This window comes from Prinia subflava, chromosome 4, assembly GCF_021018805.1.
Source record: "Prinia subflava isolate CZ2003 ecotype Zambia chromosome 4, Cam_Psub_1.2, whole genome shotgun sequence".
NCBI classification, from domain to species: domain Eukaryota; kingdom Metazoa; phylum Chordata; class Aves; order Passeriformes; family Cisticolidae; genus Prinia; species Prinia subflava.
Window position 1 is genome coordinate 8,862,876 of NC_086250.1, and position 17,454 is coordinate 8,880,329.

The following is a 17,454-nucleotide window of genomic DNA, read 5'->3' on the forward strand; positions in this document are numbered from 1 at the left end:
TGAAAAACACACTTTTAAACAGTTTTATATTTATACAGACAGGAAAATTGAAGAGCCATATTTAACATTAATGTTGTTTTCTTCACTTTTCTGGGTGAACTTCAGGCCATGCCAGTGAGATTAATGATGAAATATACCTTTACTGTGGTGAGATCAGGATTTTATCTCATATCCTTCAGTGCTTAACCTAAAATTATATTTTCCATCTGCTATTTTATTAGTTACTAGAAAGAGAGAGTATAATTCTGACATACAGCAGTTATTTATTCAGTCAGAATTCTGACTGGGTTTCTCCTCTAGTAATACTTCTAATTTGAAGTATTTTAAAAAATTGGTGAATATTTAATAGAGGAAGATAAGCATGAATGCCATGAAAACAAACCAATTTGCAGGTAGATATTGCAAGGGGAAGATATTGAGGATGTGCACGCTCAGTAGTTTGTGTAAGAAACTAGTTTATACTTTAGGCATCATTCATTCATGTAGACTTTCTTTCCATTTCACAGAAAAATTAAAAGCTAAGATAAATCTAGGAAAATGTTTTTTTCCAAATCTCATATATCGAGTTTCTCAGTAGGATCCATACAAGTGTCCAGAGGGGCAACCTCTGGTTCCCAAGGAAAAAAAAATCTGTACAGAGTTAAAAGATACTGTTGAGTAACTTAAAATAATTAAGTTCTGGAACATTAAAGCTTTGAGCAAATTAAATCTTCACCAACTGAACACAGTGTAAGGAATTTCAGAACTTTGAACTAAGATTTCATAGAGTGAAAGAGAAATATTGACTAGCAATGAAAACAATAAGAGTATGGTGTAGGAAAATGCCCTTTCTTGGCAGATCTGCAACAACATGATGCATTTTTCAGCATCTATAGAATCTGAACAGTTGGGTTGGTTTGGTTGTGTGAATGCTCCAGCCCAAATATGTTATTCATAGTGATTACATTTGCATATGAGTCACATCCAGTTTTGAATTTGCCAGATGTCCCTTTATGTTTGTTTAAGTAATGAGATCATTCCATGAAGTGAACAGGACCTAAAAATATAGCGAGAAGACTGTCTGGAAAAGTGAGATTTAAAATATATCTTATAAATTTTCCCATTTTGTGGTGTACTATGCAGCAGGAGCACAGCAATGTGGAGGCACTCTTCAGAAAAGCTGTGTCCATTGCTAACAGTTCATTAAACAATATACTATATAACAAAACTTCATTTGTTTCTATTTTCCAGCCAAGCCAATTTTCTCATTAACAAGCATGTTCTCCTGAATACATTCAAATGTACCATTTTCAAAGCCAGCATCATTTGTTGCTTCTCTTTTTGTGTGAAGATCCCAAGCTTTTCTGGATTGTTTTGTTGTTTTCTGTAGCATTGAAGATTTTTAGAATGTCTCAAGGCAATGCATATTCATAAACTGAGCAAACAAGGGGGAACTGAATTCTCAAGTTTTATGTTATTGCATTTACATAAACCTTTAACAAGCAATAAACTTTGCTTATGCACAAATGGAGACTTACCAACTAACCACTTGAGTTCAACAAAGGCTCCTCAAACGTATACTTAATTCCTTTGAGACTTCTAAAATCCTGCTCAATCCTGAAGAAATTCTGGTTTTCTCATGCTGCAGCCAATCACTACACACATTAAACATTTACTTTAGTACTTGGTGAAATAAATTTAATCCTATACAATTTGAGATTGCAGTCTTGGTAAAGAAAGTTAACAGCAGCATATCAGAACACACATCTGGTGAGCTGCTCTGGTCTCTTTAAAGTAGAATTTGCAAGGAAAGGCTGCAAGAAAAGAAAATGGAGAGTTGAGCCAAAGCTTATGGTCAAAGCTCAATAAAGAACTGTCTAGGTGTATAATGGTATAATATGCAATAAAAGGAAACCACAGAAATTCAGTTTCATACTGAGCTTCTCCAATTGATATACCTACCAGAAGCAAGAGAATCAGATGACATAATGTGAGAATTATATTAAGTAGAGAAAGAGGTGTCTGATATTCTTTCTTAACATGCAACAGATGATATTATGTGAACTGTGCTAAATCTGTCCATTCATTCCCCAAAGAAATACGGATCACAAGCACAAAAAAATCTGCAAGCTTCCCCAAGCAAAAGTTTTTGGTCCAGAAGATACAAAGGAGGCAAGATACTTTCCAAATCAGAGAAAATGCCCCAGCACAGCAGAGTGGGGGTTTTTTGTTCATTTGTTCCATACTCTTCCAGCTTCTTTGGAGATTAGTTTGGTGTTTCTTCCATTTTCGTGTCAGTAGGAGCTGTTACTTGACTGTATCGAGAACAGACTTTTCTGACATTTATTTGAATTAGATCTGCTTTAAAATCTACTGTAAATCAGTGGGCTAGGTTCTCATCAGTCTGTGTATGGAGCCCTCATGCCTGCTTTTGCATGGCAAAATGAGAGATGCGAAATTTTGAACAGCTGAAAATTTGCAGAAGTAGAAACACAGATAGACCGGGTTGGATGGGGCTCTGAACAACCTGGTCCAGTGGAAGGTGTCCCTGCCCATGGCAGAGGGTTGGAACTTTAAAGTGATCTTTAAAGTCCCTTCCAACCCAAACCATCCTGTGATTCTGTCCTTCAATCACTGACGGAGGGTTTTATGATTGTGTGGTGTTTAGAAAATATGTGTGTGTTCTGCTGGTGACTAGATTTGATATATTCATCTCTGTTGAAACAAACTGCCAGAATGTTCTAACAACCTGGTTTTGCATAAATTGGAGGAGCTTACAGAGCAGAAAAGCACAGGGTCGTGAAAATGTTTCCCTTTGTGTATTAAATCACAGCGCTGCAGCTTTATCCTGAGTGCATTTTCAAAGTGAAGTGGGAAGCTGTCACTATCCTTGCCTTGCATTCTGTGTTGGTATTTTAAAAAATATCTGTTATAAAACAAAGTGGACATTCAAGTGGCTGTCAGAGCAATTAACTGGACTGCTGATTGATAAACAGATCAGCTTTTGTTGAAAGCTGTAATTAAAGCCATGAGTCGAGATATATGAGTCAGGATATATTTTTTGAAAAACCCACCATTTTCCATTGCATATGCACTTGTGCACAATAGTCTGACAGAAGTGCTGACTTCTTCAAAATTGCATTACTTCCTTTCCCTTGAGTGGCATAACTTTTATGCCATATTAGCCTTGCACCACTACCTTTCAATCTCACCCTGTGTCATCATTATATGGGTATTTAGTTGAATTTGGGCTGATTAAAGGATAGATTGAAAACATCTCTCAGTTCTGATAATATTTGTTTGACATCTGAATTTTGACATTCAAATGGAAGGAATTTTCCAGTGCATTTTATTTATTAATTAATGTCAAAAAAATTCAAATGCTTTTCAGTAAACCATATTTTTGTAAGGTTATATATATATGTGTGTGTGTGTATATATGTGTGTATATATATATATATTTCACATTATTGAGCATTAAGGGATAAAATGTAGTAACAAGCTAAGTAAATAGCAAATATGTTGACTTTTCCTCTGGGAATTACTTAAACATGCTGCCATTCATTACCAGTAGGCTTTGAATTTTTGGATATGCAGTCATATGTAGTGATCACTTTGAAACTGAAGCAGTATTTTTTATAAAAGCAGCAGTTGTAATTTCTGTGGGGATTTACCTAGCATGGCAGCTAGGCTGTTTAGCATTCTCAAATAGATTGTGAAGAATTTGATGGCTTTAAAGTTAGTTTTAGCTTTGTGTACATTTTATTTTGCAGAAATTCAAAGACTCCATTGAAAAGTTGTTATAAAATTATACACATTGAAATTACTTAGGTTCTTTTTTGTTGTTAAATATGGTTGGATTTTTGCTGACAAACCCTGGCATTTGTTTTCAGGTTTTCTTAAAGTTGATTGATCTTTTATTTTTCTTTTGTTTCAACAGCTTGATGAAGTTGTCCGTCAGAGAAATCTGCACAGTTTGGAACTTTTCCTTTCATGTGCACAGAAACAGTTAAATGTGTTATTAAAGGAAGAGCCAACCCTAGAGGAAAACAGAGACTGACATTCTCAGTGCTGATGATGCAACGTGATCTGCGAAGCTGCAAATCTTCATCTAGCAAATGATGAATATATTCCAATATTTTTGGATTGTATCATGGAGTCAAGATGGATCTGAAATGCTTGATAGAAATGTTTGTGGATGATGTTCTTCTATTTATTTATTTATTTTGCTACTATTATCAGATAGCAAATACGAGAAGGAAGAAAACCCTTGGAAAAAAATTTTGTTTTATTTAGGATGTTTCTTTCATTTTATTTTCTAGTAGCCCATGGTTGAAGTTCTAGATAACTGCAGCAATGATGAAAATATTTCCCTGTTATGTCTGTTTTAAATTTGGCACCATACGTTAATATGATTCACCATTATTTTTGATATTTTAAAAAATGGAGACAAACAGTTGGTTATAGATACAAACCTATCTCTATTTCCAAAGTATCTGCCCAAGTCCAATGCCTCAGGTGCGCCTGAGTAGCTTAATTATTTCTTACTGCTTTTGATGTATAACAGAAGAATCAGTACTGAAACAAGAGTGTTGTCAAGCATTTATAAACAAATCCAGCCCTAGGAACAGAAAAATTTAAAAACTAAACAGTGCATCTGTTGAGGGTAGAGCAAAACATTGCCATGACCAATGTATAGTATGCATTTTATTTCTGTTTTACAGAGCTAGTTCAATTCCAAAAGTCATTTTCTCATGAAATTGCAATTAATGTGACTGACCTCAGTTTCAGGAAGAAGATGTCTGTAATTATGTGGAGACTGATACTGCACTGCCTCAGTGGAATTTCTGACAGAATAAGGAGTGCAGCTTGCTGACCTCACATGCCCTCTCTAAGTGCATCGAAGGAAGCAGAAAGACTCCCCACTGACATTATTGGACTTTGGATCACTCACAGGTCTTTCTAGTCTTGCAAGCAGCAGATGGAGTGGAATTTCTGTGCCTACACTCTATTGATTGTAGAACTGGGGCCTTAGTTGTAGAAGAGCTCTGAATGAAACAAGGGAAAATAAGTGTTCATGCTTAGGTGTATAAATAAACTAAGAGTGATCTCTCTTGTGGTGAGCTTATGGGCATTTTTTAAGTGTGGTTCTTATTATTTGGAGGTGGTTTGGGGGTTTTTTTGTTTTGCTGATTTTTTATCAGCACTTTTCATAAATTGCTTGCTTATAGTAATAAGGAACACCAAATGGTTGCATATGTGTTTGGCAGTATGAAATATGTATTGCAGAAAGTTAAGGGGTTTTATTTAAATCTTTTTCCATGCTTCGTTTTTATAATCAAACCCAAAGGTATTGTCTTTTGTATACACAAAGGTTCCCTGAAGAAGTGAGCAGTGCTGGTTTTACTAGATGATGACCTTACCCTGCAAATGGATTAAAATCCAGTCTTTTATTTGATACTTGATTGACCAATCAGTTTCCATTTTTTCTGGCAGACAACAAAATCTTTTAGTGTTAACAAGTTGCCTACTCATTTTCTGTTCCTAAACCAGTGAAATTTTTGTCTCTGTAACTGCACCAAAGATGACATAGGTGTCCCCATGGGGTTTTTTTAATGTCGAGGTACTGTAAAAGGAAATTGATTGCCTAGTGCTGTCTTACAATGTGTGTTTAATTGTGGAAATGTGGTATGAGCAGATTCCTCAATGAACTTCTTGATTTTGTTCTAGGTCTATACATGAAACACTATTCCTTTTTTACTAAAGACATCCAAGTGTTCCCCTTCAAAGCCAGAGCCTTTGGAGTCCATCAGCCTTCTTCTAATAAAGAGATTTGTATTCTGACTTGCAACAGTATGCAAAAACACTTTCTGGAGAAACTTATGATTGGAGTCAGTAAGATTTCACTGGCAACTGTGATATATTTTTTCCCATTAGATCATGTGTTATTTAATTTCAGCTCTTGAATATTGTGATGGTCACAGAGAACTGCACATATTTTTTTCTTACCTCTGACAGTTTTAGTCTTTGGATCTTCCTTTCTGCCTTGCAAGCAAAATTACAGACTGGACTGCAGACGTGCACGACCAGACTGGGAGCTGGGGTTGCCCTTGAAACTCCAAATCTCAGAGAAGAAATTTACTTATACAGCAAAACCAGACCTATTCAGTAGGTGAGCTTTGCAGCATACAATAACTTCCACCTTCTCCATACTGTATCCAAAGCTTTAAAGCTTAGGGATATTTTCCATTTCTATCTAACTATAGGAGAATGCAGTTTGTGGGAATTTGGGAGAAGGGAATCATAGAATTATAGAATAGCCTGGATTGGAAGAGGCCTTAAAGATCATCTCATTCCAACCCCCCTGCCATGGGCAGGGACACCTTCCACTACCCCAGGTTGCTCCAAGTCTCATAAAACCTGGCCTGGAACACTGCCAGGGATGGGGCAGCCACAGCTGCTCTGGGAAACCTGTGCCAGGCCTCACCACCCTCACAGAAAGGAATTATTTCCTAATATCCAATCTGAGCCCACTCTCTTTCAGTTTAAAGCCAGCGACAAGTTTGCAAAATCCAGTCTGTCTCCTGGAAGTTGTCATCATTTTTTTTTTAATTTTTTTTTTTATTCCTACATACAGACTGAAGAATGACATAAAAGAGCAAATAGCATGTTGTATGTCTGCAGGGTAGAATTTTATCTGCCTCACAGGCCTGGCTGGTAACGTTACATTTTGGCAAGAGTGTACTGAGAGGAACAAGAAACCCTGGAACTAATCCTCAGAATCAAAATGCAAGACCTAGAACGTCAACAAAGCTCATATAATAAACATATTATCTAAATGGTCATATAATTCATATTAGAAACAAACCATGAATCTTGTTATATAAAAACGTGGGTTGGACAGTTTGTGGCATGTATTAGAAGTGACTTAAAAAGCAGAGCAACAATAGATCCAGTGTTTAAATTGCTGTCTTTCCTTGGTGGTAGTCAGGCCCACTGTATTTTACGACTTTTACTTCATGGTCTAGATCTGAGCAGTTCTAGACCACTTCATTTGTGTGATTTGCAGCCAGTAGTTTACACAGAGTTAATACTGAATATTGCAGCATCACACAGCCTGCCATATTTGTGTTATATTTCTGTATATTTCTGGTCGCTCCTTATCTGCTTCCACTACAGGAATTTCAATTGGTTCTGAGACCAGGTGTGTGCAAGTTGTGCATAAAATGGAATAATGGGCAACATGTTTTTTGTATATTGCGGATACTTAAGATACAGGAATATTTTAATTTTTTGCCTTGCTGTAAGAATTTCATTGACAAGTTACCCTTGAATTCCTTGAAGCATTGAATTCCTTCACTTCTATCATTAGGTGGCAGAACAAAGAAAAAGCAGTAGTCATTCCAGAGGCTGAGATCACTTTAGTATTTTGAATTTTTTGTGCATCTTTACGTTGGCTTCTGATCAGAAGTGTGTCATGTCCTGCCAGCTCAGTAAACAGCGAGGTTAATTCCCGACTGTCTGAAATCAGACATGACCTTAGAGAGCCTAATTCCTTTTCACACCAAAACTCCCTTACAAAGCTCAAGACCCTGCTCTTCCTCTATTTCCTGTGCCCGCATTTGAGCTCACAGATTTTCCCTACCCCTTGGATGAAGGGAAAGTGTGATAAGATTTTGTCTTGTTTCCTGGAAGGAATTAGCCACCAACATAAATGTTTATCAGGGAGGCTCATATAATTTATGCTCACTTTCAGATCACGTACAATGTCATTGCAGTTATCAAATGGACTTAGCTTAGGTGCTGTAAACTCCATTGCAGGAGTGACTTAATGTGTGGATGATTGATTTTTTTTTTTTACATGGACATCCTGAATGCTGTATAGAAAGATTTTATATCATCTGTGGCATTCTTTTTCATCAATGGTCCATTAATGTGCCAGAGAACCACTGGGCTGGAAAACACTTTACATGGGTACAATTCATGGTTTCTATTCAATTCAATGTTCTTGCAGGAACTGACAAAAAAAAATGTTTTCTGTGCTCTGTCCAAGAATATTGTTCTTCTGAGGCTTCAAGAAGATTCATCTGCTACCATTGTTTTCATTGTTTATTAATTTTAAAGCCCACATAAAACTAATAGTCCTGCTGCTGAATTAGAGTCATATTTGAACAGTAGAGTATCACAGAAAAACCACCCAAGTTGCACTATCAAGTTCTGTGTTTGCTGAGTTGCTCAGGTTTTGTATTTGTTTCTCTTTTCAGTGATACATCATCATTGTGATAATAATTATAGTTATTATCCCATGACAGTAACAATAATAGTAACAATATTTTTCTGTGATAGATGTGGTATTGATATTTTATCCATGTCTTAAATGCTGTGTAATTTTAATTATGCATCAGATTCACATTTGTTTATATTGCCCTCACATTTCAGACTTGCACAATCAGCATTTTTAGATGCTTTCCATTGTCCAGAATGAATAATACAATGCACAAACTATTACTGAATAAACACTCAAACTATTCTTTTTTTTCAGATGACAATTTTAAGCAGTGTAGCAGTGAAACAATGAGATGTTTATTAATACACATATCCTAAAAATACGATTCCTAACAAAATGCTACAAATTTCTCTCTTTTTTTTCAGATTTGATAATGAGTCTGTAGTGCTAGGTATGGAACACTATCAGAATCAAATCATTGGCATTTGTTCTCTTCCTTCAAGTTAAAATATTTTGTCTTCTCTCAACAGCCAAAGTGAATGGCATTCTTTTTTCAGCAGTGGTCCATTGATGGTCATCAAATGCCTCTCTGCATTTAAAAAGAAACTTGTCTTAACTGACACCTCTACACAATGCTGTAGGAGGCTCTTTAACACAGGGAGAAACAGAACTGGTTTTGCTGAATAAACTTGGAAGGATGTTCCAGTTGTTGCACCACTACCAAATTAGGGCACTGGTTAAGTGTTCACGTCAATGTTGCTGCATAAATCTTCCAGAAGGTGACTGGTCATGGTGATACATGGTCAGTCTCTATTTTTGTGGCAATAATTTTAAAAATTCCATTACTTGAACATCCCAGTCTTTTATTATGATCATAGATTACATTTTTAGAGCATGATTGGGAAGCACTGGCTCCCAGGAAGTCAGCTGGAATTCTGCTGTTGGATATTTGCAGCTCAAAATGTCTTCCACATTTCTTGCAATTGTGACCACAATGAATATAATGCACACAGTTCTGTCTTCGTATGGTTCTAGAAATATACCAAGAAATCAAGAGCAGATTTTGTGATCAGTTCTTTGAAGAAAGTGTCAGCACTTGTTCTGTTGGTGGTGTCTTGGAGAAGGGGGATGAGCTGTTGGCTGGAGATGCTGGTGAGGGAAAAACTTGTGTCTCATTATTACTGTACTGCTGCTAAGAAGGACTCATCTCAGAACATAATATGAGGTGAGAATTTGTACTTCAAGATTACATCCAAACCACCCCCCCCCCCCGGAAAAAAAAATCTAAATTACATTAAATCAAATTTGAAAATAGAAGTTTATACTTTTTAAAACTTGGAAACATTGCAACGTTGACATGTTGACACCCAAACACATTAGTCTGACAAATGTCAATATTTCCTGAGCAGAATGTTGTGGGAGCTTCCCTGGAGCTTTCTGGGGATATCACTGAATCAGGATGATGAACATATTCTTGCTTGATTGCCACACTAGTATTAAAAACAAAGTTATATGCACAATGGAAAAGTCTTTATGTGTCTGCCAAATAAAATGGAAGAGGATCCAGAGGTTGTGTCCAAAGATAATGTGTCATCTAGTCATTTTCTTGGGAATCAGAAATGTGTTTCCTTCTCCGATTAAATAATTTTTCATTTGCAGAGATAGGAAAAAAAATCCTGTAAGCTCCAGACAGCAAGTGCAGAAGGTCTACAAAGGACTTAGTGTTGCACAGGAATGACAAGACTACTCAGAAGAACACAGATTATCACAAGCAGGGTGAGCATCAAGTTGCGCTCAATTTGGCTATGTCAGTATGTAATATAAATGCCATAGTAACAATGTGTCTGTACATTTTCTACACAATTTTTCTTCAACAAATTTTTCAAAGAACAGGTGAGCTGAAGGCAAGGATGACACAGTCATTCTCCCCAGTATTTAAGAAAGCAAATAGGTTGTTGATTGATTGATTGATTGATCAATTGATTGATTGTATGTTGGGACCAAATGTTGATGTTTATTTTGAAGCATAAGCATACAGAGGTTTGTGCTGGTTTTCACAGAGGAATCATATAACTCAGTTGTCTGTAGCAATTATATGTTTTGATCAAATTTTTCCTCTTGGTTAAACTGCTAAGTGGATTAAAGTCTTCTATATCCTTTGTATACTCTTGGTATTATACAAAATTTAATCACTACCATGTCCAGGACAAAGCTTAGAAATGTCAATTAACAACTTTAAAAAGGGTTTTCTACATTATAGCAAGAGTTGATCCACACTTTGTAGACTTTCTGTTGTTGAGCTCCATGAAGTGAATGCATTTTTCCTTTAAAGAGCGCAAAAATGGAGTGCCAACTGGTTTGGTTTTATTAATCAAGAAAGCCTGTTGGTCAGTCATGTTTCTCACAGTGCTCTGAGAAGAATACATACTGTTCTGAAAGCGTCCAGAAATCAACCAGAACAGATGTGTTTGCTGACTTTGCAAGTCCAAGTTTTCTAGTGGATTTTACTCCTGCTGTTAAATAGCGAGGCCGGGACTTTGCTCATTGTTCCTAGATAATGCCTTGCCTTCTTCACAATGGAGCTTAGAGGGAAAGTCAGCTGTACCACCCTCAGAAAGGACTCTTTGATGAAGAAAAACACCGAAAAGTATTACAGCCTGCAGTCCAGTTGGGAACACGGTGCTTCCATCTCAAAGACACCATCCCGTCAACTTCCCTAGCCTAATCTGTCATTGTACTCCAAATTTGCAGGGGGAACTCCCCCACTTTTCATAGATCATAATGTTCTGAGTCTTGGAGGGAAGTGTTTCAGCACACTGGCACAGTGAGGATACATCTGGTACTCAGCAGTGCTTTCTGAGATGCTGTGCTACTGTCTTGGCCTTTCAATGTTGAATTTTCTGTAGCTGCCACTTGCACATGGTGTTAAACTCCCTTCAGATGCTATACTGAAAGAAAACTTGGAAAGGTCTTGAATTTTCTGTTCTTTTTTATTAGTGAGAATTTCTGATGTGTCTTTGCATGGAGAAGGAGGAGGTTGTCAGTACTGCAAAACTTTTGTCATTCTTCTAGTGATGGATATGGGGTGGATCTTACTGCACATCTTCAAACACAAATCCTTTGTCCTTAATGCTTAAAACTCCCTGATGAGACAGAATACTTCCTCCAAAATTTAGGAATTTGGGGGTTTTTTTTCAGAAATGGTATCACATACCATTCAACATTAGGTTCAGATTTGGTAGCAATGTGGTGTGTGGAGGTCTTTTGATAGGTTTGAGGAACTGCCTCCGTTCTACCCTTGTGTTTTCCTCTCATTAAATGGCCTGTAAACTAGTGCCCCAATATATACTTGTTTGACAGTGTTAGAAAATCCTAGCCAAACATTATCATCAAATATGCCAAGACCTTCATGTGTTGTTAAAAGTCACAGAGTGGCTTTATCATTTTGATAATAAGGAACCGTGTTTTTTTTACTGTGCTTTGTGTTTTTGAACTCCTTAACATTCAAGCTTTCCATTGGAAATGCAAGTTCTGGAAAGTCTTTTTTTTCCCCTTTATGGGATCTGAGATGTCCAGGATCGCAAGAGGTATGGTATTAAAGAAAACATCAAATCTTATAAATTCTGTGATAAAATCAGGAGAGTAGCCATGGCTGGAATGTGGCTCTCCTGAAGGAAGGTGTCACTTCTGTCCTGCTTCTCCTGTCCTGCTCTTAACTTCACTTATGTGGTCATAACTTCACTTGCCCCTCAGGGTGAGGGCTTGGGGCTAATTTGCACAGTGCCTTTCCACTAACAACACCTTCATTTGGGAACCCACAGTCTGTTGGTATTAATGAGACAACATAAGCATTGTGCAACTCTGTCAGGTTGTCCTGCATCATATAACTTCAAAACTCTCAGCAAAAATTTTGTATTAAGATTATACAGAAGAAAACATCACAAATGTCTCTGCTGTGGGATACACCAGAAAACAGAGGGATTTAATTTTGTGTGAAAAGTTGACCAAGCGCCTCTGCTGCAGCTCCCAGAGCAGTAGCCCCTGTGTTTTGAGCGTGGAGTCCTCACTAGTTCCTGTTGATGGTCAGCCACAAACGTGAATTAAATCATGCAGACCCTGAATTAATCACTCCCACATTATTTGGCTCATTCCATACAAAGCTGACAGGCTGCTAGGCAGCTTGGATGCAGATAAGGCAAAAACGTGGGAGCTGACGTGAGCTCCACGTGTCAGATTTCTGTCAGTGGTCCTCTTTACAGAAAGGTTTCTTCGCATTAGAAATTCCAAGTCTTACCTCATTCCAGCACACAACAAAACAAGGTAAAATGTGCATTTTAGAGAATAGAGTGGTCAAAACATATATTTGCAGGATCTATGACTTAAATCTCAGCAATTGTATTTGAAATACGATTGTCAGTGAATAGAAGGAAAGTTTGGTACTGCTGAGGAAAAGTAGCAATCCTTTTCCCTGTTGCTTACCCTATGGATATCTAAACTAAGGTTAAAAAGAACATAAATAAAAGTGGCTAATCACAAGTTCTCAGAAGACATAGACAGAAATTTTCAAAGCTTATTGTGCTCGTAAAGTTCATTAAGGCAAAGACAATGCAATGGACTTTGACCCATTGAGCACAAAAAGTGCACAATTCACACCATGAATTGACTGGGAAAGTAGTAGGAAATTACTGGTTCTCATTGTACAAATCAGTACCAAAAGGCAGCTTGTGTCTTTCAATGGAAAAAACGGAAAAATTGTGGAAGAATGATGATCCATCAGCAGTGTAAGATTTAATTTAGTACTGTAAGTAAATAATGGTTTAATACTGGACAAAGACCAAGTTAAAAATGTGTAATATGAATATTATTTTTTCCAACACTGCAATATTTGACATGAAAGATAATGGAAAACATTAATAAATGGTCATGCTGGAGATTCATTTTTATTGTCTTTTGAAGGTCTGCTGCTATGCATTTCCCAAGGAGAGCAGCACTGCAGGGAGAAAAAGGAAGGTGGAGCAAACAGCTCATCATCATTAGCTTAGAGGAAAATTAAAAAACAACTACGTAAACTTGCTCAGAATAATCAGGGGTTTAGTGTTCCTGGGAAAGGTGTTTTCACCACTTCCAGACCAGACCATGGATTGCTTTGATAAATCTGAGCCATGTAGATTCTACTCATGTATGAGGTCCAGTCATTTCGAAGTGAATTCAGTATCTGAGAGTTACCTGTCAAGCAAGAAAAAAACAAACAGCAATTATTTTATTGCCAAAAGTGATTTTGAGTTATCAACATGCAGGGGCTATCAACTTTCAGGGCTAGTTGAAACTGTTTATTTCCCTAAAGAAAGTAGTATCAAACACTAAAGAGAAATGAAGATCATCCAAGAAAAAATTGCCTAAATATAAAGACAGTCCAAGGCTAAAAAATGGCACAGGCGAAAACTGCACTAAGCAAGAAATTAAAATAACAAGGCTACACATTTCTAACCAAAATAAGAAACATGCTGCTAGCTTTTGAAAAGAAACAAGTATAAAAGTTCTACAAATTCTCCTCAATGTTTTCAGCAACATGCAGAGGAATAGTGAATCCACTTGTAGAAGTTAGAGCTGATTCAGAGTAAAAGGTGAACTTCCAAATGCTGGAACCTGGACCTTTATAATAATAAAATAATAAAATAATAAACTTCGTACTGTACTGGGTGTTGGTGTCAAGGTTTTGGTGAAGGGGAACTGCAAAGGCTGTGCCACACCCAACCTGCATGTCCCCACAGGGGAATTTGAGCCTGAGGGAAAAAAAAAACACCCCAGGGAGAGAAGCTTTTTTAATTTTTCATTTGTTTCTCACCATCCAACTCAATTTTAATTGGCATCAAATTAAATTATTTTCCCCAAGATGAACCTATTTTGTTGACAGTAAGATGAGCTCCCTGTACCTCAACCCATGAGATTTTTCTTCTTGTTCTTCTCCCTCTGTTCTGTTGAGGAAGGACAGTGAGCAAACAGCTGGTGGGCATCCAGAGCCAGCCAAGGACAACCCACCAGACATGCACTGACACTGGAGCCTCAGGGACAGCTCCTTTAAGTGGATCCCCACTCCAGTGGTGTCAACGGGGCTGGAAAACCAACGCAAGTCTCCCACAGCTCCTTCCTTATGTCACACTGTTCTTCTGTTGCCATCAGAAGTTGGGAGAATAAGAACAAGGGAAGGAGGGAGAAAGGGCATAGCCTAGAGAAAGAGGTTGGCATGCAATTCCAGTGCCAGAGGAGAGATTGCTCCTTCTTCCCAAGTCCTTCCTTCCTCAGCACACGTTTTCTGATGAGGGTCCCGGCAGTGTGAGAGAATGGCACACAGAAAATTGGGTGAACTCAGCCAAGATTGAGATATTCCATCCTGAGGGTCAGAAGGCTGCGTGAGAGAAGACGAAATAAGGGAACAGCACAGCAGCTCGTAAGAAAGGAGCATGCAGCACTGGGAGCTGGCACCAGAAAAGTGAGCAAAGCAGAAAGGGGACTGAACACGAGAGTGCAAGAGTGTGATACTGAAGACACAGAAACCTTGGAGTGAGCAATACAGAAAAGAATGAAAATGGTGGTTAGTGAGAGAAGGGCTTGACAAGGCTAATCAGAAAGAAAGAACAAATAGTGACCACTGAGATGCAGAATTTGGGTTAGGGTGGGGAGAGGAAGGCAGGAGACCAGGATGAACCTCTGTGTAATGTTTGCTTCCACACACACACTATTAAAGTTGGACAGTGGTGCTGAAAGGGATTTAAATAGAGTTGATTTCCTGAGCTTGTAATGAGTCCATGCACTTTGGGTTTGGCTGAATTATTTTCCATTTTTATTCCTTTTTTTTTTTTTTTCCACAGGAAAAAGTAATAATATTTGCAAACCAACTATAGTTCTGGTCCAAATCAGTTTTAAGATTCTAGTTTGGGTATGACAGGATCAAATTCTCACAAGCCTTCTCAGGAGATTATGGCCCAGCAAAGATTAAGATATTTCTGCTGTCTTGATCTGGATCCAGAAATTCTTTCCACTTCTGAGTCTGCTTTCCACGGAGTGCTGCTAAGGTGTATTTGAATCAGAAAAGTCAACTCCAAGCAGTTGTTTTTCTCTCTCCTTTGTCCTCTTCTCTCCTCTCATGTCCTAACCCCCAACACTCACAAATGTTTTACTCCCTTCTGTTTCTATCTGGCTGCCAAAAAAAAGGAAAACAAAAACGTCACAACTCACCCTTCTGTTTTTTTAACAAGATCAGATCTTGGGGCTTTGGTTTTGTCTCATGTCTATATGAAATAAAAACCGCTCAGTTTTTTGGTGGTGGTTTGTTTTTTTTTTTTTTTCCTTCAGACTTAAAACCTGATGTTGCTTTGGGTTTGTGGTAAAAAGAAGATTAATGTCCTTGTGTATTCTCAACAACAAATATTCTCTTTTCTTTTGCATTCAGCTTTTTGCATTCATTCTGTAGAATCGCACGACCTACTGGGCTGGATTGATAGCCAGCCTAAAGCCAATATGGTTTTTTCCTATGCTGTTAAGTGTCACTGCTGACTTCTGTTTTCTGATGTGTTTTTGGCTTGCCGTGGTATGATGCTGTCAAGACAAATATAATAGTCTGTTTGATTTTGTGTGTTTTTTTGTTTATTTGTTTGTTTTGCATACTGTCAAAATCCTCCACAAGGTGGTCCTCAGCTTTCCAGGCAGGAAGCACCAATATCCACACACAGCTGGAGATCCACACTTACCCATCACAGATGTTGTCACGTTGAGCTAATCATGCAGCCTTATTTAAGAAGCTGTAGTTGAAGGCAGAGGAGGAGTTTTGCAAATCAAAGCTTGAGCAGAGTTGCTTGAGCAGTGACTCACTGAGTAGTCACTGTAAATAAATTAATTTTTACCTCAGTTTACTGCACTGTAAAAACTAAGTGTCATTAGAGTGTCTGGAAGCTGAAATGCTATTCTGAGAACATGCTGAGGTGCTTTCTAATTCAGGTGACCATTGGTAAGCGATGTCCTCACTGTATCATTTCTCCTAAGAAATAAACAAATTTGTGCTTGGAAAGCTGCCATTCCCAGCAGCCATGCTCTAAGAACATTCCTCCTTCTCCACCTTCTCACTTTGTTTGTAAGGGACTCTTCAGTTGTTTTCTTTACAGTGGAAAATGTGAAACAGAAAATAAGCATGGAGCAAAAAAAAAAAAAAGCTAATGAGTGCTAAGGAAGGTAAAACTGTTGGGATTTAATTTTTAGGAACTATTTCCTCCATAAAAAATCTGTGCCTTCTTTTTGTGGGAGGAGGTAAAAAGCAAGGAGCTTGGAGCGAGGGTGGGGGGAAGGTTGCATGTGGCTCTAATGATTAAATGTTAAATTTGTGCCTATTTTTTTGGCCAGCTAGGAGCTGTGTACCATGGTGATACATAAACAAGAAGTGACCAATTATTCATGCGAAAAGAGGCTTCATGAATCACAGGGAAACAGTAAATTATGTGGAAAAGCACATTTCACACTCTTTTCAGGATCTAATTGTGACAGCATAGAATCAGTATAATAAACATGCACGTTCCTTTTAGTAAGACATGGGGAGGGGTAGGTAGGAAAAGGGGTTCTGATAGTACTGGAGTGATTTGCAAAAAACCCTTTCTTCTCTTTTTGAGGAGAAAAAAAGCCTATTTTAGCTGCCTGCTCCAGTGCAGCTCATTGTTGTATGTGCCATGTGCATAAGGGAAGCCCTGGCAGAACTGGTCAGCCTGGAGAATTCAGGCCCTGAGGAGTGTGTTGTTTGTTAGCAGAACACCAAGGGGAAGGTGTGTGCAGTGCCACCAGTGAGCTGCAGATGAAATAACTCTTTTAGCAACGCAGCATCTCTGTCCACTGGCGTGCAGTTTTGCTTCTTTGGTGGCACGCTGAAAGGGAGGAGTTTTTCCAAGCACTCTCCTCCTGTAGTCAGCTGGCACTGCTTGGGATGTTCCTTGCTGGAGGGACTGGAATTCCAGCCTCCCACACCGACAGTCCAGTGGCAAAAAAACCCTCCCATGCTTGCTGGCTGATCTTGCAATCAGCTCTACCTGAGGGCAGCCGTGCACAGTACAGTCCCTTTGACTTCACCCAGTCTCTGGGATGGCACTTTTATCCACTGGCCCCAGACAAGAGCATGTGGCAGGGGAGCTAATGCTGGAAAACAGCTTCTAGGTAGCAAGTAACTGTTTTTTCCTGCTGCTTCTAATAAAATCATGTCGATCAAAGCC

The 17,454-nt window shown here is 38.2% G+C and overlaps 1 protein-coding gene across 2 annotated transcripts in view; it reads left to right on the forward strand.

Moving 5' to 3' along the window:
- The window catches only part of CCDC91 (coiled-coil domain containing 91), a 116,393-nt gene extending 106,024 nt beyond the window's left edge, over positions 1–10,369 (forward strand). For both annotated transcript variants that reach the window (XM_063395368.1, XM_063395369.1), the window contains one exon: positions 3,920–10,369. In XM_063395368.1, coding sequence (XP_063251438.1) covers positions 3,920–4,039 — 120 coding nt within the window. In that variant the 3' untranslated portion in view covers positions 4,040–10,369. The remainder of the gene's footprint in view (positions 1–3,919) is intronic.
- Positions 10,370–17,454: the final 7,085 nt, after the last annotated feature.